General features: G+C 35.4%; 5 protein-coding genes across 5 annotated transcripts; 3 read left to right on the forward strand and 2 right to left on the reverse strand.

Annotated features, from left to right (window-relative positions):
• Window positions 1–657: 657 nt before the first annotated feature.
• Window positions 658–3,057, forward strand: LOC121172652 (protein NETWORKED 1A-like). Its single transcript, XM_041015148.1, has one exon. The coding sequence runs from the start codon at window positions 658–660 to the stop codon at window positions 3,055–3,057; it is 2,400 nt and encodes a 799-aa protein (XP_040871082.1).
• Window positions 3,058–6,940: 3,883 nt separating this feature from the next.
• Window positions 6,941–8,398, forward strand: LOC102669982 (protein NETWORKED 1A). Its single transcript, XM_041015152.1, has 2 exons — window positions 6,941–7,108; window positions 7,235–8,398. Exons 1-2 carry the CDS (start codon window positions 6,941–6,943, stop codon window positions 8,396–8,398), a joined length of 1,332 nt encoding a protein of 443 aa, XP_040871086.1.
• Window positions 8,399–8,516: 118 nt separating this feature from the next.
• LOC100804615 (uncharacterized) lies at window positions 8,517–11,949 on the reverse strand. Its single transcript, XM_006573785.4, has 11 exons — window positions 11,260–11,949; window positions 11,021–11,161; window positions 10,759–10,842; window positions 10,507–10,584; window positions 10,312–10,421; window positions 10,160–10,227; window positions 9,495–9,664; window positions 9,373–9,412; window positions 9,220–9,284; window positions 8,950–9,126; window positions 8,517–8,756 (listed from the first exon to the last, which is right to left on the reverse strand). The coding sequence occupies exons 1-11, from the start codon at window positions 11,344–11,346 to the stop codon at window positions 8,619–8,621; spliced, it is 1,158 nt and encodes a 385-aa protein (XP_006573848.1). The 5' UTR covers window positions 11,347–11,949; the 3' UTR covers window positions 8,517–8,618.
• Window positions 11,950–12,857: 908 nt separating this feature from the next.
• HSF-04 (heat stress transcription factor 4) lies at window positions 12,858–16,515 on the reverse strand. Its single transcript, XM_006573786.4, has 3 exons — window positions 16,081–16,515; window positions 13,578–14,784; window positions 12,858–13,069 (listed from the first exon to the last, which is right to left on the reverse strand). Exons 1-2 carry the CDS (start codon window positions 16,297–16,299, stop codon window positions 13,609–13,611), a joined length of 1,395 nt encoding a protein of 464 aa, XP_006573849.1. The 5' UTR covers window positions 16,300–16,515; the 3' UTR covers window positions 12,858–13,069; window positions 13,578–13,608.
• A 508-nt stretch (window positions 16,516–17,023) lies between these two features.
• Window positions 17,024–20,934, forward strand: LOC100805144 (uncharacterized). The gene is made up of 8 exons (XM_003516701.5): window positions 17,024–17,227; window positions 17,466–17,759; window positions 17,855–17,926; window positions 18,333–18,446; window positions 18,533–18,614; window positions 18,732–18,778; window positions 19,598–19,679; window positions 20,415–20,934. The coding sequence occupies exons 1-8, from the start codon at window positions 17,085–17,087 to the stop codon at window positions 20,496–20,498; spliced, it is 918 nt and encodes a 305-aa protein (XP_003516749.2). The 5' UTR covers window positions 17,024–17,084; the 3' UTR covers window positions 20,499–20,934.
• Window positions 20,935–21,329: the final 395 nt, after the last annotated feature.

A 21,329-nucleotide genomic window follows, 5' to 3' on the forward strand; every position in this document is an offset into this window, starting at 1 on the left:
TCCCTTTTTTTTTTTTGTAAAACTGAAATAAGAATATTCCCTGCCGTGTTGGATATAAGAAAAAAAAAACCTTCTTGTTAGTTAGTCTCAAATATAAATAAATTTCACCTTATTAATGAAATTATTTTTTAAATACTTTTCATTTAATTGAGATCTTATTTCCAATGACTTTTTATTTATTTTTAATATCAAGTTCTACGGAATAGTTTATAAAAAAAATTTATTTTAAATGAGATTGATATAATTAAATAATGCTAACTAACTTATTAGGACGAAATAGTTATTTATTTATTTACTTACGAGTCCACATGAAATACATAGTGAATCTAAGAATATAAATGTGAAGAAGACAGAGACTGGAAATGACGTTTTGTACAAGATTTCCTTTTGTCGGGGTGTTTATTCTAATGTCAGAAAATGTTGAACCAATTTTACTTTTTACAGACTCACTGCTCGACTGTGTGGCATTAGAAGTTATGTGATTACTTTTAAACAATAAATCCAGTTGTTATAATGTGCCAAAGATGCTATAACTATAATATACAAGTGCGAGTAATTAAGGAAATGATGGTTGATTCGGGTCTATGCTTATGTTACTTAATCCAATAACTGAAGTGATGTTATGTTTATGCAGACATAGATACCAAAGTTAAAGCAATGATCAAGCTGATTGATGAGGAAGCAGATTCATTTGCAAGGAGGGCAGAAATGTACTATAAGAAGCGTCCGGAGCTCATGAAATTAGTGGAGGAGTTCTACCGAGCATACCGTGCTTTAGCAGAGAGATACGATCATGCAATGGGAGAGCTATGCCATGCCCACAAAACAATGGCAGAAGCATTTCCCAACCAAGCACATTACATGCTGACCGATGATTCGCAGGGTGTTGAATCACACACTCCAGGAGTGCCTTGTCCAAATTATTCCGAGTCTGAGCATGCAGAGAAAGCAGATAGTGAAGTTCAAACCTTGAGGAAAGCCCTGGCCAAAATACAGTCTGACAAGGATGCTATCTTTCTTCAGTATCAGAAGAGTATGGAGAAGTTATCCGAAATGGAAAGAGATCTTAATAAGGCACAAAAAGATGCTGGAGGCCTTGATGAAAGAGCAAGTAAAGCAGAAATTGAAACTAGAGTGTTGCAGGAAGCACTGGCACATCTAAAGTCTGACAACGAAGCTAGTCAAGTTCAGTACAACCAGTGCCTAGAAAGTATAGCTAAACTGGAGACTCTGTTATCTCTTGCCCAGCTGGATGTCAAGGAATTTGATGAGAGAGCTTCTAAGGCTGAAATTGAAGCCAAAAATCTAAAGCAAGAACTAGGCCAGTTGGAAGCTCAGAAGGATGCTGGTCTTCTTAGATACAAGCAGTGTGTTGAAAAGATTTCAGTTTTGGAGGCCAAGATAACCCTTGCTGAGGAGAATTCCAGGATGTTAAATGAGCAACTTGAAAGAGCAGAACTGGAAGTTAAAGCGCTTATAAAAGATCTTGCTGAACTGAATGAAGAGAAAGAATCTTTAGCTGTCCTTTACCATCAATGCTTGGAGAAGATATCTAAAATGGAGAATGAAATTTTGCTTGCCCAAGAAAATTCTGAAAAACTAAATAGAGAAATTGAGAAAGGGGCTGAAAAACTCAAGACTTCTGAAGAACATTGTGATATGTTGGAGAAATCGAATCAATCTCTTCGACTAGAGGCTGAAAATCTGCTGCAGAAGATAGCTATGAAGGATCAAGCACTTTTAGAGAAGCATGCTGAGATAGAGAGGCTGCAGACTCTAGTGCATGAAGAGCATTCTCACTTTCTTGAGATTGAATCTACTCTACAGACTCTGCAGAAGTTGTACTCTAAGTCACAACAGGAGCAAGGAAGTCTTGTTATGGAGCTTAAATATGGGCTTCAGTTGTTGAAGGATTTGGAGTTTCCGAAACAGGGTTTTAAGGAAGAAATGCAAGAGAATGTGAAAGAAAACAGGATCCTGAATGAACTTACTTTCTCTTCCACTAGGTCGTTATTAAGAAGGCAGCAAACAGAAATCTCTAAATTAAAGGAGATCAAAGAGAAACTGGAACGAGAGCTTGTTGTAAACTCTGAAGAAAACAATGCCCTCCAGCAGGAAGCTCATCAAATAAAGAATGATATCCAGCTCTTGAATAATAAATATCATGCTATGCTGGAACAACTACAGACTTTAGGTTTGGATCCTAAATGTTTTGCAGCATCTGTGAAAGATTTACAAAATGAGAACTCAAATCTAAAGGAGGTCTGCAAGATGGAACGTAATGAGAAAGAAGCTCTTCATGAAAAGTCAAAGGATATGGATGAACTTTTGATTGAGAATGCCTTTATGGAATTTTCCCTCTCAAGATTAAATGATGAATTAGATGGATTAAGAGTAACAGTGAGGAAATTTCAAGAGTCTTGCCAAGTTCTCCAGGAAGAAAAATCTACGGTCGTTGATGAGAAATCAGCTCTACTTTCACAGTTACAAATAGTCACTGAAAGTATGCAGAAACTATTGGAGAAGAATGCCTTGTTGGAGAAGTCCCTCTCTGATTCAAAGATTGAGCTGGAAGGTTTGAAGGCTAAATCAACTGACTTGGAAGAATTCTGCAAGTTGCTAAATGATGAGAAGTACAATCTTCTAAACGAAAGAAGCATCCTGGTATCTCAGTTGGAAAGTGTTGAGGCTAAACTAAGAAACCTGGAAAAGTTGTTTACCAAATTAGAAGAAAAATATGCTGACTCGGAGAAGGACAAAGAAAGCACGGGCAATCAAGTAGAAGAGCTCCGTGCTTCATTTTTGGTGCAAAAGGAAAAGCATGCAAATCATAAACACTTGAGTGAAGTCCGACTGACAAATTTGGAGAATCTTTTTCATGCACTACAGGAAGAACTGTGGTTGGGGAAGATTGAATTTGAAAAAGAAGTTGACAAAGCTGTAAATGCTCAGATGGAGATGTTCATTTTGCAAAGTTGTATAGAAGATCTGGGGCAGAAGAACTTGGCCTTGTTAACTGAATGTGAAAAGCATGTTGAGGCATCAAAAATTTTCTAACAAAGTTATCTGAGTTGGAGACTGAAAACTTTATGCAACTGATGGAAGAAGAGTTTTTGTTACATGAAATTAGAAAGCTTAAAATGGCTATTCATCAAGTGTGTGGGGCTCTTCAGATTGATCCATATGGTGTGCACGACAAAGGAATCAAGCAAGAGGAAATGCCAACATTGCATATTTTAGACATCATTGAGGGCTTGAAAAGTTCTTATGTGAAAAGCCAAGAGGAGAAGCAGAAGCTCCTTGTAGAGAATTCTGTCCTCCTAACTTCACTTGAGCAAAATCGATCTGATAGAGAAAAAATGGAGTCAGAGAAAAAGATCATGGAGCAAGAGTTTGAGAGCATGAGACAGAAGAATGCAATGTTGCAGAAAGAGAACGTTGAACTTCTAGAGAAGAACAGGCAACTGAGGACTGAAGTTGTGAAACCCTCTACCGCGACATATATATAAATAAACAAAATATATAAAAATATCGGTAACCAAATTCACACGGATAAAAGGTCCACATTCACTTCACTATTATCAATTAAAACTTATTAAAACATATTCGGCTCAAAATAAAGCCGTCAAAATTTACATAGATATTTTATTAAATCAGTGAAATAAAATAAAATAAACTAACATCATGCAATTAATATAAAAACTTATGTCCCACTGTCACATTCTATCAGAGTGTTGTGTCTCGACGTCCTTCAGCATAATGTTCCTTAAAGCAATTTACCTAGTCATCTGCTCCCCCGAACACAAAGTTCAAGATCATCACAGGATCCAAACACAAACAATACACGGGGAGTGAGTTATCACATTCCTAACTAATAGAGAAACAAAACAGCTAAATATACATATCATATAAATCAAATAAAACTTACACGTAATTCACGTAATTCCACCACTTTGTCATTCAAAGTTCACTTTTCATCCATCAATCACACTTTTCAATCATCAATCACATTACACAAGAATCACACGCTCTGATCAAGACATAATAACACATCAATTTCATAATAAACAATCAGCAAGCGCATGAAACAGTTATACTAAGACTCAAGCCTATATGCAATGTGGTACCATGTTAGTGAACAAACTCGTCGGGCTCCTAGGAGTACATGACAAGACAAACCACACACTGACAAGTCAAGTCACTCTCACTAGGTAATATCATAGGGAGACCAGTCAGGGTCACAGTGTTTTGCAAGAATGCTCCAACCATATGGGATCAACATAGACTTAAAGGAGCACTCAAACCGTGTAACCCCCAAGGCCTACACTCTGAAGAGTCCGTCAGGGCCTCTCCCTCCTGATTCAAGTCCAACCCGGAAAATATTTTAGCACACAGACTCTATCTATGAACTGTACAAAACACACGACTCCTCAATTGTTCTCAAAATAATTTTAACTCGTCGCCCTTTAAGGGTCTTATCATTAACTCGTCGCCCTTAAAGGGACTTAACATTAACTCGTCGCCCAAAAAGGGACTTAGCATCAACTCGTCGCCCTAAAAGGGACTTAACATCAACTCGTCGCCCTAAAAGGGACTTAGCATTAACTCGTCGCCCTTGAAGGGACTTATGATCGTGTGATTATACAATTCATAGTTCACAACTCAATGCACATATATATCTCAATCATATACATACTCAATTTATCACATACACTTAATCCCAATCACAATGGTATAATCTTAATTTAATATGTTATCACACCTCATGAATCATATACACTTTACCTATGAACTATGCAATACACACATTTACTAAATTGTTTTCAAAATCATTTTAACTCGTCGGGTTCCCATAGTGGATCCCATCACAATACTCGTCGCCCTTAAAGGGTCTTACAATTGTGTGATTGCACAATTCATAGTTCACAACTCAATACACATCTCATCTCAATACACATGTATTTCATCATCTGTCACATGTTCAATTTATCACATACGCACAGTTTGAATCATCATTTCATAACCTAAACATAACAATTTATACAAAAGATTTTATCACAACATGGGATATAAAACCTCTAAAATAGTTTCTCACAATTGTATCAAAATCAATTAATCAAAATCATGGATTAAACACAAAGACATCAAGAGCACTCAAGTTTATCAATCAATTCTCATCAGGACATCAATTGGTACATAGAACACAATAATATTGTATTCATAATCATAAAGAAAAATTATAATTCAATAAACATCCCAAAATAAACCCAAATTTAGTTCTCTAAGGATCCCTACACATGTTCTCACTAACCCCCAATTGTGAATAACTCATCCCTTACCTCTAAGCGGACTCACGTGTCTTCCGACAACGATAGCGGCATCTCTAGCGATTCCCTGAGATTCCTCTGGTTTCTCCTTCGACTGTTCCGATAGAATTCTCGAACGTCAGAGAGACGGAGAAGAGATTGCAGCCTCCACTTGTATTGTCTTCATGCGATTCCTTTTTCTCCCTCCACGAATATTATCTTGCAAATCCCAACGGTGAAAGTGTGCGCAATTGAATTTAGAACAACATATCCAAATTTCATGAAAATCCAACGGTTAACGAAACCGGGATCACCGAGACAGTTATGCGTTTCTGCGGGAAAATAAAAGGCTACAATGCGAAGGGTTTTCCTCTAAGCTCAGACATGATTTTGAAATTCCCAACGGTGAGAATGTTCGGAATTGGATTGCGAACATGCTGCTAAAATTTCACGACGATCCAACGGTAAATGAGTCCGAGATCGTCGTTTTTCTGAGACAGATTTGGTGGACTGCGAAAAAAAGAAAGGGTTTTGAGTGGAGAAAAACGAAAATGAGGGGAAGAGGAGGCACCTGACTTAACATAGCTATTTATACCTAGGGTACTCAGCCTATTATTTGCTCTATATTTATTTATTTATTTATTTTTTTACTAAAAAACTTTTTAAATTTATTTACGAAAAATTGGAATGTTACATAAGTAGCCAATGGAGAAGAAAGAGACAATGCATCAAAGTACAAATTGGCAACCCTGCATGCGGAGTTGATAGATTTGCAGACAAAAAATCAAGTGTTTCAGGGAGGAGAAAAATTCACTGCTTAGGAGTGTTTTGGACCTCAAAGATGCAATGTTCGTGGCTGAAGATGAAAACAGTGTACTACTCCATGAGGTACTAGCTCTAAGCAACCTCAACTTGGTTTATGAGAGCTTTCTCACCCAGAAAGTCATCGAACAAAAAGCTCTTTCTGAACATCTCAGCAGCAATCTTAGCCGTTTAACAGTGACCTCAATCAGGAACTTGGTGTGTTAAGGAAGAAGTTTGAGCTGAAAGAAGAAGAGAGTGTTTATCTGAATGAGGCTACTAAGAGGATGGATAAAGAGCTGCGGGAAATCAAAAATGCAAATTGTCGTTTAAGTCATCAAGTTGAAAATTCAGAGAATCTTCTCAAGAAGAAAGACATAGAGCTGCTAGAAATTGAGACAAGGCTGAAGGCTGCAGAGAAATTGAATGGGGAGTTTTGTAGATATATTGAGGAGCTGAAGATGGATCAAGAAGAATCAAGATTGATCAGAGAAAACCTAGACAGGCAGATTCTTGAACTATCAGAAAATTGCATGAATCAGAAAAGAGAAATTGAACACTTTAATGAAGAAAATAGAAGCTTTCAGTCCGTGATGAGATCATTACTTCATGAAGTTGAACAACACAAGGTTAGAGAACAAGCACTGAATACAGAGTTGCAAGACAAAACAAATGAATGCCAACTTTGTGAGGCTGAGGCAGCTTCGTTCTATTTGGAGCTTCAGATTTCATCCATTAGTGAAGAACTGCTGAAAGGCAAGGTCACTGAGCTTACTGGAGTTTTCAAGAGACTTGATGATGAAAGTGCTGGAAAAGGCTTGTTGATTGAATAAATGATAGAAAGAATCAGTTTACTGGAAAAGGAAATTAGAGGACAGAAGGGGCAGTTATCTGCATATACTCCAATGATTACTTCTTTGAAAGAGGATTTTGCATCTCTAGAGCGCACTTACTTTCTTTTGACCAATAAAACTTTTGCTGTAGGCAACGGAGAACAGAAGGTATCATCCAGTTTCACCTAGATATCATGTACTTGTATTTTCTTCTTCCTCTTCTCTTGTCAAAAAAGCTTATGCAGTTCACTTATATTTTCTATTTATCCATGTCTATCATGAATTTTTATCCAGGATGTAGCCATTGAGACTTGTCTCCAAGAAGAACTTAGCTATCAAAGTTTAAAAGGAAGTGAAAGCTCCTTAACACCAGATGGGGTTGCAGATTTGCTGAGCATGCAGACGAGGATTAGAGTAGTTGAAAAGTTTATGATGAAAGAACTTGAAAGACGTGTGAAGAAGGAAAGTTTGACCGCAAATGTCAAAGCAGAAGCTGTAACAGAAATGAATGAGCATTCAAATTTGGAAGTTGGCACATATCCAGAAATTGACGACAGAAAAGTGGTGATGAAAATTAAGAAAGACAACAGCAAACGAGGCCATAATGCATGGAGGACAAAATCTCAGAAAAGGTTAATAATGATAGACATTCCTCTTGATGACTACAAGGATGATCCAGACTTCAACAAGTATGGCAAGAGAGATCACACTAGGATTGATAATCATATGCTTGAGTTATGTGAAACTGATCAGCATGATGTTACTGAAGAAAATAAACAGAATTCTGTTTCACTAGAGGATGTAATTACATGCCATGAGTCAGAAAGATGCCAAAATTACTCTTCAGAATTGGAGACAGAGAAGGAATTAGGGGTTGACAAGCTAGAGTTATGGAAGACTCGAAAAGAGACAACAAGTGAAGATAGCAAGAGGAAAATTCTGGAGAGGCTTGCCTCTGATTCTCAGAGGCTTGCCATTCTTAAAATGACACTGCAAGACTTGAAGAAGAAACCGGAGACACAGAAGAAAAGCAGCAAGGTAAATGAGATTGAGTACGAAACAGTAAAAAGACATATAGAAGATGTTGAGGAAGCTGTCATGAAACAAATAGGCATATATGATCAACTGGCAAAGGATACTGAAGAGTGCACATCCTCATCTTCGGACACAAGCACAATGCAGTTGGAAAAGCAAGGAGGACAAACGCAAAGAAAAAAGCTAACAGAACAAGCTCGAAGAGGTTCTGAACAGATAGGAAGGTTGCAGTTTGAGGTGCAGAACATCCAGTATATTCTGCTCAAACTGGCTGATGTGAAGAACAACAAATGCAAAAACAAAAACTCTAGACCAACAGGTGTGTTGCTGAAGGACTTTATTCGCATTGGAAGGAAAAATAGCAGAAGGCGCCGTAAGGGGTGTGTTTGTGGATGTTCAAGGCCTTCAACTAATGAGGACTAAGTCAGATACAGTATGTTGTGAGTACTTTTTTCGTTTGTGATGTTTTCTATAACATTGTTAACATAGCTAGTAAAATTGAAGGTTTGTCATAAGAAATAAGAGATCAATCAGTTTAGGCTTTGATGTAATGATGTTACGTATTCAGCATATAGTGTGGTCGCCTACAATGTGGGTTTTTGTATCCCCCACTACGTATGTTAATCTCCCTCTATGTGGTGCATTAGTTATATTTGTCTAGAAAATCAATATTGGGAGTCACATTGACCCTTTTGCTAATCTTGCCAAGATTGCAACACTGTTTCTGTGTGTTCACCGCCACAACATCTTCAACATGTCCACGATTTGAACCTGGATACACCTGTAACAGAAACAAAATTATAAATGCAATAATTGTAGTTACAAGGTAAAATATTCTACAATTAAATTGGACACGCACAAGGGAAAAACTAAACTGACTATGCACTTTAGTAAATATAATAAATTGAGGAGATGTACAAATAGCAAAGGGTATTTTATTTTATTTTAAATGTATGGGCAAATAGCATTCTTACGTCGAACAGAGATTCTCCTAGTTTTAGATTGATTGCTCCACTCTTGTACACCAGCATTTTGCCCATGTATCCCCTTGGCAAGTCTTTCAAGTGTGTGGGCTCTCCCGACACAGTTGATGTACCAGGCAGATAAGCAGGAATCTTAAAGAAAAACATCCTTTGGTCCTCACTCTTCTCCTGTTACAAAATTATCTATGCATTATATCACAGTTTCTGCTGTGTAATGTTTGTACAATTACTTCTTTATATATGTCATTAATGACTACTAACCAAGATCCGGAGTTCTGCAGCAGAATTCACAGAATTCTCATCATACTCTTCCGCATCATGAATTTCTACCAGAATAAAAGTTCAATACATGACTGTCATTGTTAAAGAAAAATTCTATTAATAGTTCATCTGTTTATGTATATGAGAGCAAACCTGAATCTCCAAGAGTAGCATTGTAAGAGTTTTCATAATCCTGTAGTTAAAGGTTCAGATGCTTAGACGTATGAGCAAGATACAGATAAGAATAGAACAGATGCGTGATGACAAATTCTCACCCATTGTTCCTTGATTTTCCTGGCAAATGCATTAGAAGCATCATTTTGATCCTCTTGATCCTTAGATGGTGAGCCACTGCTTGTGCCACTATCTACAGATTTGCTTGTGCCATATGTCCCGAGGGAATGTGATGATGAACTTCCAAGACTAAATGCAACTTCCACGCTAGCTGTAAGTTTTGAACACCGAAAATAAGCAGCAAGCAAGATGAATAAAATATTAATCAGGAAGGTGAAGGTAATTTCTCTTTGTGAGCAGGCCACACAATCAACTAATGAGGGAGTCCAAGATATATGTTCACACAGTCAAAATGCCGGGCTAGTATTTTCCATGGGACTTCTCTGTTAAACAGAAAAGCTTAACACATTTCATGTAAATGTACTATATCTCGTTTGAAACTATAACCATGCTTTTCCCTTTACACAGATACCAGCTATACTCACCATGCGTAGCAACTGTCTTTAATTTCAAAATCTTCAACATTAACCACAATTTTTCTAAAAGCAATGCAACTATCATACGAAATAGGGTGATTAATAATGTTCTACAATGTTTTTCATATTTTCAACGATGTCTTTTGGCATGTAAGGTTATGAAAACAAACGACAAATAATGTTTTGCAAAACTAATGAAATTTTACAACCAAAAACTAATGAAAACTTACATTTTCTTTCGACTTTTGGTGAATTGTTGCTGCTCCCTCCAGTACACAGAGCAGTAACATAATCATTCCTTGAATCAAAGATTTACAAACTTAACAAATTTAGTAATTTACATGTCACATAAGAGTGAAAAGGGACAATAGGACATTCTTACGCGCTCATAGTGAAGTTGTTTGTGGAAGAACTCTCTTCTGCCACCACCATTTGCTGTAAATAACTACAAGAGATATCACTCTTGCAGCTGAGGTACTTTAGAGGAACCCACTGCATGAAAGAAATATTTTTCAGTCGCTTTTATATTTCTACAATAAAATAACAAATATGCATGAATGAAAGAAATACATGATACCTGCTCTTTAGATGTACTAACAGACTTCTCAGCAGAATTAAGATGATGCACAACTTCATGGATTGGATGCAGGTGCAACTGTAACCAAGAAGAAAAGAAACTCATCCTAAGAAGTAGTTTCAGCAAAAGACTCCCATCCTAATTTATTGGATTTAGTATTAAATTTTCAATAAATAGGACAATAATCTCACATGTTGCATTGGCACACCTAATACAATGTTGTTCAAATAATAGAATGGGAGACATAGTTACCTTATCACCCATAAGAAGCCCAACAGCATATCCAGGTTCAACATATGGTACTGATTTATATGGCTTCCACAAAGTTGAAAAAGTCTGAAGAGAATTGAAAGCAAGATTGTCAAACTCGAGAGTTTACGATAATTCGTGGAAATTCTATAAACTCGTAAAAGTTCACTTAATCTAAAAAAAAATACTTACAAATAACATAATAATTGAATATTTCAAGTCTAAAATAAAGCAAAATAGCAAATTACAATAATAACGAACAAACCTGGTTGAACTCTTTGTCAATGGCTAAATCAAGTTTGAATTCTGAATGTTTAGGGTTGAACCGTACCTCCTCTTGGCATTGTTCATCCAACGAGTACGGTCGCCAACGAGGCGACGTGGAAAGCTGCCGAAAAACGTATAGCTAAAAGAAACAAAGAAATGTTAGTTTGAAAATTAAAAAAAAAAAAAAAGGCAGAATCGATTGATTCGAACAAGCATGGGCGATAGAGAAAGACGGACCCAAGTCTGAGCACCGACCGAAGGTGAGAAGAAGACGTCAATTTGGCGCACAACTTCGGACTCCGAGAATTTGGGTTCGGCTTCCATTTTGACGGTGGCTTGGAGTATGAGTTGGTTGCACTGTTTCTATTACACAGCTTGATAGGAAATCGCGAGGGGAGAGGGAAGAAGACGAAGGTCGAGAGAGAGGATTTCAGAGAAGAGGGGAGAGGGAAGAAGATGAAGTCGAGAGAGAGGATTTGAAGCTTTGTTATTAACATCTATATCCTTCGGTACAGCTTTTATAGGGTAGTCACATGAAGAGACGGAATTAGTTACTTCAGTTAGAGGGTAGTTAGATTGGTTCGCAATTAGTTAGAATGAAGTTAGGATTTTGGTTTAGGTTTGAGCTTTGATGATTTTGGCGGTGAATTTAAAAAATTCATATAAAAGCTAAGCACAAGTGAAAAACAATATATTAAACCTTCAGACTCACATTGTTCCACGTAAACCTTCATATCAAGATTTATGTTGTGTACGTTGAAGCCTCAATGAAGACCATGGTCATTGGTCAAGCTTCTTGAGATTCACGACCCAGTAATGCATGGACGGCCGTGGATGCGTGGAGAGTTTAGTTGCTTTATGACGGAAGCGGTGGACGGTGACGGCGGGTCATGTCCTTGTAGTTATTCCTTCGTTCAAAACAAAGTTAATCAGAAAAACTCTCTTTTTAATCCTATCCTATGTAACATTTTAGTGTTATTAGCGTTGTTAGGATTAATTTTTTAACATTTTTAGGATTTTTATTTATTTATCTTCTTCAATCTATATTTTCCAACTTTATTTTAAATTAAATTAAATGTTATTTTAATTTTTATCACTATTTAAAATAACTTTATATATAACAACTTATTTATCATAAATTTAATATAATTTGCATGTTAAAAATTTTAATTATATGTTTTAGTTATATAAAGTAAACATTTATTTTTTTTGTCATCCAAGTTAAAATATTAATTTTTATTAATAAATTAGCTGCTAAATTTTTAATTTCTAAAAATAAATTTTTTTAAAAAGAGCAATCAAGACGGGGATGGGGTGTGTAGTCCTGTACAGGGTAACTAGACTTTTTTTTTTTTTTATCAAAAGGTGAAACTATTTGCAGCAGCAATGTTATTCTATGCGAAAACAGATAACACGAAACGCAATAATTTTAAATAAGGAAGGCACCAAAAAAAGATTCAATAAGGTTAAATGATCTTTCAAATAAATACCTAAAAATTTATTTGGACGAAAATCAATTTAAAAACTAGATTTGATTGTTTTCATTTTTTGGTTCGTTTAAAAAATTATTTTCACTAAAAATATTTTCAAAAATCCAACCAAATATATTTTCATCACCATTTTTTAGTTTTCGATAAAAATTAAAACAGAAAACAACCAAACTAACCCAACCAAACTAACCCAAACACCGGAATACTTTAAAATGGTATGAGACCACACGACATGGTCTATGTACTTGGAGGTTAAACTTAGCTTCAGTAAACAGTAGTTATTCAACAGCAATTCAAGAGTTATGATCCAATTATACGGAACATCCCCACAAAAATATCATCGCATTGGAAACGGGGGCATAGTTATTAAAATTCAAAATACATGGAGATATATGAAGTTTCGTGAACTTGTATGTTTTTAAGCCCCCAATGACAAACAGAACACACGACGACATTACAAGCGGATAAAAGCACCGATCAAGTTGTTGGATCTGTCAGGTTTCTTTGTTGTATAAGTAAGATGGCTTTGTCTGCTCAGTAGCAAAGGGGACCTCAACCTGTGCAGGGAATCATCAACAGAAAAGCGTTGGAAACTAAAACATTACACTGTCCAACTTCATCTCCTCTGAATTGAGGGATAATAATATACATCAATGCATGTATGACATTTTAAGAACAACGAAAGGAAGCATATAATTCTCATTCTTCTTGATACAATAGATTATAGATATATAACAAGGGGGAAATGAAAATAAATTCCCGTTCCTACTTTTATACCTTGTTGTAAGTTATAACAACAAAACTCAGAAGCACATACGTAGTAAATTTCTATCTTAATAATGTGTATGTATGATCATAATACATCAGACATTTTTGTAGACATTCAATGTAATTGTTTTAAACACTCCTGATTTACTCCCTCACTGTTCTCACTCTTTAATGGCAGCAATTGGGTATGATGATAATGAAAGGAGATTTTACACTGGTTTCATTTCAGGGAACTAATTGAGCCAGTATGCTTATAAAGTTATGCATAAGTGAGAGGCTGCAAGCTAAAAAGTTTACCTTCAGTTGTGAGTAACATATATACACACAATCAGTACTCCAATGCATGAAGTCCCATCTGTTGAGTAAGACAGTCAACATGTTGTATTGTATCAAAATTTTCCTGCTTATTTCCCATTTCTGAAGGCAAACCCTGATCTTCAGTCAAACCACATCCTAGAGAGCTACATTTAGTTTCCTCTGTGTCTTCTGTAAGTGGGCTTGGCCTTAAAAACAGTTCCCAGAATTCATCACTGATTTCTGGGAGTTTAGAAATTCCATCTGTGTCAGGTGAAAAATGATCAGCTTCGTCTGCCTCATCTAAAACAGTTGACATCATATCTATCTCCCCCATGTTCCTAGTATCAGCCCCCATAACATTCAGCTCATGATTCAATAAACTGCTTTCTGTCTCCATCCCCTGACTTCTACAGAAACCCAAAACAGCAGGTGAAGACTGCACCTCAGATATGTTACTGGGCATACAACTGAGAGGAAACTGTGATCCTACTTCCATAGACGTCAGCTCAGATATAGGTGGAACCATCACATTAGAAACCTGAGTGGATGAACTACTGCTATCTGATGCAATGGCAGAAGGAATATCATCAATAAGGAAAACATCAGGGTTCTTAATTGATGATTGTGTTGTAGAATTGTTTATTTGCAATATCTGGCGAAATAATGCTTTTGCAGCCTCATTTATGGAACTCTGGTACTTGACAATGTGTCCATCAAGAGAACTATGGAGATCCTTGGTGGCTAAACTATCTTCTTCTTGTCGCTGGAGCCTCCTCTTTTTATTGCTCCCAGGGATATGTTTACTACTTTCATTCTGCTGCTGAACAAATTGAGCTAAGAAGCCTGGGCTCTGCATGGCCTTAGCCAGGAATGACATCATTTGCTGCTGACGCTGCTCCATTGACTGCACACGTTGCCCAACATTTTGCAATTGGTTATCAGTCCCTTGCTGTTTCTGTCTCAACCTAACAAGTTCCTGCATAAGAACATTCTTATCCCTTTTCAGTCTTTCCACCTCTTCCTCAAGCCCAAATTTCCCCACTTCAACACATGCTCCAGCAGCTGATTTATGCACTTGAGATGCTTGTTGACTACCATTTACATGAGCAGATTTCCGCCTACTGATACTTTTTAAAAGTTGTTTTTCACCTCTTAAAAATCCTTCATTTGCAAATTCCCATCGATCTGGGTCAACCTTTCTAAAACCCTGCTTGTCAATCAAAAAGAATAACAGATTAAGAGAAGAGAAATGTGTGAATTGTACAACTAATCCAGCTTGATAAAACTACATGTAATGTTAATTATGCATGGAGGGGAGATGGCATGTTAAACAATATTCTCTGTGAGTGTATGAGATACCGGTAAATTTTCTTAGAGAGCAATAGAATAGATTTTGTGATACTTAATAAACCTCACTGAGAAGTGCCAACCAGGGGACCTATATTTGCCATAACCTATGACCATATCACATCATTGCAACATTTTTCCTACAGCACAATACCAAAGATTGTCTTTAATCACGCCTAATTATATCCTGCAACCCCTTTTTCAATCACCTTGCCCTAGGCCTAAAGTTACCACAATCACAATCACTCTCAATGAAAGATAAATTTTGTACACTGGTAGAACCAGCTAAATGTATCCATGCTTTTGGCAGTCTTTCATTCTGACTACATCATTGTTTGTGTATATTAATAACAGAAATTACAGATGATATGGACTCTGTTTAAGAAACTATTAGTTGCATGACATAAATTCTTCAGCTTAAGCAACATATGTTACAGCCAAACACCAAGCAAAGGCAGTTTCAATCATGGTGCAGACAAGCTGAAAATCACATTAACTAATCCATAAAACCACAATTTAAACATGTAGTTTTCTCATGATCAATAATGAACTTACCGGACTTAACTCCTAAACAACTGAATCCCAGTGCAGAAACAGGGAAAATCGAAAGCATTTTTATCGAAGGTCATCAATCTCGGTTTCCTCATACACGAATTAATATATTTTAACCCATAGAACAAGAGACAAAAACATACACGAATTAATATATTTTAACCCAAAGAACAAGAGACAAAAACATAAAAGAAAAAATTGAGTTCACTTTGCTAACTTACTATGCAAACTCAGATCTAACAAAAAATTTTGCGAAATTTACTAAAGTCGAGCATACCCAATGAAGGTGTAATACTGACCTGCAAATTCGAGATTCATAATACCAATCAATGAGACGCCACAGAAATGAAAGGTAGAATGTGCCACATCGAATCGAAATAAAACAACAAGAAGACAGATAGGGCTTCCCATAAAGCACAGATATAACCCCAATAGAAAAGAACAACAATCCTTCAATCCCTTTTCACCCCATAATAGAAAAAGAGGGGTTTAGCATAAGCAAAAAGCAATAATAATAATAATAATAAGAAGAAGAAGAAGAAGAAGAAGAAGAAGAAATAAGATAAGATGATAATGATGGGAGAAAAAGTGATGTGATGCCCACATAAGTATTCAACTGTCTGACGAAGCTGGAGAAGTTGTTGTGCTTAAAATGATTGGGCAAGATGTCTGTGGCGAATTGGGGAACGTTCCAAACAACAAAGGAGTTGTTGTTTTCGCCCCACGACACCACTAAGTCGGTGGAAGGATCATCAACCATGTCGTAGGTCTTGCTCAGAAACGGTGCCACACAAACACTACTATTCCACGATGCTCCCTCCATTCCAGGTAGATCAACTCTACAACAGATTCCTATGCCTAAACCAAATTTTAGGTTTTGCTTTTATCGCAGAGAGAAGAAGAAGATGAAAGGAAAGTATCACACACGCTGAAACGGACTACTAGCTTCCACTTCCCTCTTCTTGTTTATTTATTTACTTTATTTTTATATGGAATTGAATACATAATTTTGAATGTATAAAATTGTAATAAAATTTATAATGAATATATAAATCTTTAAAAATATATATGTTGTACTATAGATAACAAATAATTTAACTTTTGATATAAAATTATTTCCATTATATAATTTTAAAAATATTGAAATTAATTTAAAAATAAAGATAGATGATAATAAATTAAAAGCGATAGACGACTAAAAAAATTAAACACACATATTAAAAATAATAGGAAAATAGTTTGATATGATAGACTTTTCTTTATGAATAGTTACAGAAGTTGTATGTGAAATCTAGTCTTGTACTGTGATTTGGAGATTATATTTTTAATGACTTTTTTATATTAAATTCTAATAAAAATATTTTAAAAAAACTAAAATATCATTAATTGAATTAAATGATGAAAATTAATTTTTAACAAGTAAAAAATATTTTTTTTTCTTATATTTGAGTACAAAATATTTTTCTAGAATATTATGAGTACTCGTGAGTTATATAACCTTAATGAGCCTTAATGTGACCCAATATCTATACCAAGATTCTTCCTAATAAAGAAAAATGATTTTGTTTCTAGTCAAAACTACAATGAACCAGGTTCTTTAAGTGGTTCATGATGAACCAATTTTGTCAACAGTTGGATTCATCTGTAATCTATCCAATCCACACTAGATTTATTTCTCCTCCGGCAACCTTTCCAATTTCGACCACCATCTGTCACTGTCAAGATGTTGGAGAAGGCAAGGTCAAAATCAGGTAGGCAATGCAAATAAATCATTGTGATTTCCTGCATTCACACATTCAACAATTTGGAACTGTTCCATGAAGATTGGATGACTTAAAAGGCCTATCTTTATCCAATGGTTTCATATGCACTCACTGTGTGAATGCGTGAAAAAAGACAACAGACACTGAATCCATTTGGGACGTAGTGTGCCCCTTTTGGTTAGCATAATGATAATACATACTCATGGCAGTTCTGTTCGTGTTGCAGGCTTTACGAAGGGAGAGTTTCTCGGGGTCCACTTAGAGCAACGTGTTTGATCTGGTGGCTTGCATTTCGTGATGATGGAAAATATAGCGCCGCAGACTATGCAAAAATTGCAAGTGAAACGGTATCGAGAGATCGAGAAGGGTCATCCTGGAATCCCTTTGAACAAGGACTAACAACTAAAAGGAGACGAAATTTTATCATAAAGATGCTCCAAGGTGTCGTGAAGGGTCTAGCTTACTTGCATGACCATAATAGATTGCACCAGAGTCTAGGACCATTTTCTGTGATTCTCATGTATGCAACTAGCAATCATTTAATTTTATTGAAGATTTTTCATTTGTCTTATACCTTCTCACCCTACCTTTTATGTGTTTGTCATATGATTGCAGCACAATTTCAGAAAGAGAAGGTTCTTATTTGATTCCAAGACTCCGAGATCTAGCCTTTTCTGTTAATGTCAGGTAAGGTAATGGTTTGCTGAGCATTTTTGTCTTGAATTAAATTGTTATTAATACATTATGCATATGGGCTGGATAATGTTATCTTTCGTCTCTCTCTTTTTTTAGTTTATCTAAATGTTTTTATCTTTTCTTTGAACTTTGGTTTTTGTGTGTAGTATGTTGCCCTGCTTATTGGCAATCACTGGTGCACTCTGCATAGTTTTTTTTTATTTATTTCTTTTACATATTTTTTTCTATTGTGTATTTTGTATTTCTAAATTTCCTAGATAGTCTATGCAGCAAGGTTGGGTTTCACTCTGAGGTCATACTCAAAATTGCTGCTTTATTTGCTATATGCTAACATTCTAACTACAAGCTGAAGTAGTTTACAACATAAATAGCATTACTTATACTTCCATCATTACAGGTACACAGAACTAGATGATTCAGGACAATTTACAGAGGGGCTTTGGAGAAGAGCATCAGGTGCTGGTGCATTCACACAAATGGAGAAAAGAGCTTTTGGAATAGCTGATGACATGTAGCTTGTCAGAACTTGGGTCAATGCAGAAGTTTGTTTCAGCATCTTTTTCAGATTATCGATTTCTTTTATGAGTTCCAATGCAGATATGAAGCAGGTCTTCTTTTTGCATACATGGCTTTTGTTCTATTTTGTGAGGCTGGTGTAATGGATAGCCTTTCCTTGCAAGTAAGCTGTGCTGCCAATTTGACTTCGTCTTTGATAGCTGATAATTCTTTTCTGTGAAAGTTTTCCTTCTTGTAAGACAATATTTTCACTGAAGTTTTTGTTGGCCATGAAATTTAGAGGCTTTTGGAGAACATTTTCCAACTTGATCTTGAAGCAACACGAGAGTATGTAATCTTCTAGTGCAATTTCTGGTTTAGTCTTTTGCGGAGACTCACAGAGTAGACATATGTTATAGTGTTATTTTATAATCTAATTTTTCCATTGGTTGAGGTATACTTATAATGGGGATGGGTTATTCATAAGAAGAACAGCTGAACTAAAGACTAGGAGATGTTTGGGAATTTTGAAAACTAGTTAGTAATAATTAATAATAATGGTAAATGATGGAATCAATTATACTAGTCCATGTCTAACAAACCAGTTCAAATTGGCTTATTTTGGTTCTAAACTAATTTCATTTTATATAAATGCGATGATTCTGTTTATCTATATTCTAAAAATTTGGCTAGTTTAATGCTTGTTGTTCATTCAGGCTACAGTTATATCTCATCTAAATTATCTAATAACCATCCTTAAATTTAGCTTATAGAGGGAAAAGAGAGAATGGAAAGGAAAAAAAGAGTATGGAAAAAAGTTGGATTAGAAAAAAACAACTTCTTTGAGATGAATTTTGTTCTAGAACTAATACCTGTGTTATGACTTATGAGTGTGGAATAATTCTTTAAGCAGGGTCTTTGCTGATTTCCCCGGCATGCCAGTGATGACCTGTCTAGTGGGATTAGGGGTGCCATTCCATTCGTACCGTGTATTTAAAACTCGCCCACCTGCACTTTGATATGTGGTTTTTAAAAGTTCCCGAACTAGATTTGCACTTTATTCAGCATACCTAAACCCTGAAGAAAAATCTGTCTACTGAAAGTGTATATTTACATTTTATCAGGTCATTGCTTTCGTCTCATTCTATTTTATTCCTCGTTTGGCAGGTATTGTCTGGCAGATGACAGATTAGTAAATGCTGTCGAGTTCCTGGATCTAGGTGCTGGTGCTGGTGCTGAGTTACTTCAGGTATTTATATGTCTGTTAGTACGGGCAACCATTAGTGAATAGCTTTGAGGGAGGGAGTGTTACAGTATTTGAGGGTTACATTATTTTAGTTTTAGTAAGAAAGATCTCTAAAGTTATTCTGTTCACGGAAAACCTGTTTCAGGGGTAACTGTTTTCTCATGACAAGAGTTTGTTATTATTTAAAAGATGAATTTAGCATAAAAAAAAGATGATTCTAATTATAATCTATTTTTTTATAATATTGTTGACTTTTATAATAACTACTTTAAAAGTTATTTGATCATGCTATTTTTTAATGGGTTGATAGTGTAGAAATCTTTATACTAATAGTGCATAAAAATTAAATTCAATGTAATAATGCCTTTTCTGCTAGTGTCTTCTGGTTAAAAAAAACCATGCTGTCATTAGTACTTCAATTCAAGTGTGAATTAGTGTAAGGCCCTGTTTGAAAAAAACTTCTCCATAAATACTTATAAGAGAAGAACATGAGAAAGTAAAATATTACAATTGAACTTCTTTTATAAGCTAAGATCAACTTATATGCTTACCTTTTATAAAAATTATCTCATTTAACTTTTCCAAAAGGCTAGATACATAAGTTCATTTTGGCTTACGAGAAATGCTGAATTCATTTTGTCTTCTAACCTTCTTTTATTACGAGAGTTTATGGGGAACTTTATCCAAACAAGTCCTAATTCAGGCTGCAGTTCATGCTGTTGTTCTCTTGATTTCCAGGCAATGCTTAATGCTGACTTTCGAAAAAGACCAACTGCCGAGGCTGTCCTCAATCATCGGTTTATGACTGGGGCAGTCCTTTGAATTTCAAGGTCAAAGAACATTGTTGTGTGTGTCTTTTATCAATTTCACATTACTTATTTAGAATTTTTTATATGGAATAATTTATCGTCATATGTTATTTAGAGATTTTTATTCTATTTTGGATGATCTTATTGCAGCTTAGAATAGGAGTAATTTGTTAGGGGGTCAATAAATAGACCTTTAATGTATATATTTGAGTAGTTTTTATTATTATTATCATATAATATTTTGAGTTTTTCTTCATTAAAAGAGAATATGATCTTTAAATTGGGGAGCACTCTAACCCTAAAGAAGTATTTTGGGTTTAGCAGGAAAATGCTATACTAAATTGTCCTATATTAAATTTGGTATTGAGAGCTTGATTTCAATATCGGTGTTATGCTTTATTATCTTCTCCACTTTCATATTCTGCCCAAATCTCAAGATTTCTGCATTTTGAGACCAATGAACTTAAAGAGTGTTAAAATTTACCAATTCCGTTGTTACATTATCCTTGACTGTTAAAAACAGGAATTTGTTATGAATTCTTATCTTTAACGTTTGTTGCCGAGGATTTTAAGTGTGGAATTGATTGAATCAGTGTATTGGATTCGAATCTTTAACTAAGGCTTCAAATTTTGATTAGAGTAAGCTTACATGAGAAATCTCATTGAATGTGTGTAGTAACATTTTTTTTATATATCTCCGGCAAAACGCAAAATTGATGGATATTTTATATTAATCTATCTCATGATGTAAAAAAAAAAAAAAATAGAGTGTAAAATTGATTTTGTAAAAAAAAAAAAGAGTGTAAATTGATTTTTATATAAGATTATTTAATATTTTAAAAAA

This window comes from Glycine max, chromosome 1 (assembly GCF_000004515.6).
Source record: "Glycine max cultivar Williams 82 chromosome 1, Glycine_max_v4.0, whole genome shotgun sequence".
NCBI lineage: Eukaryota > Viridiplantae > Streptophyta > Magnoliopsida > Fabales > Fabaceae > Glycine > Glycine max.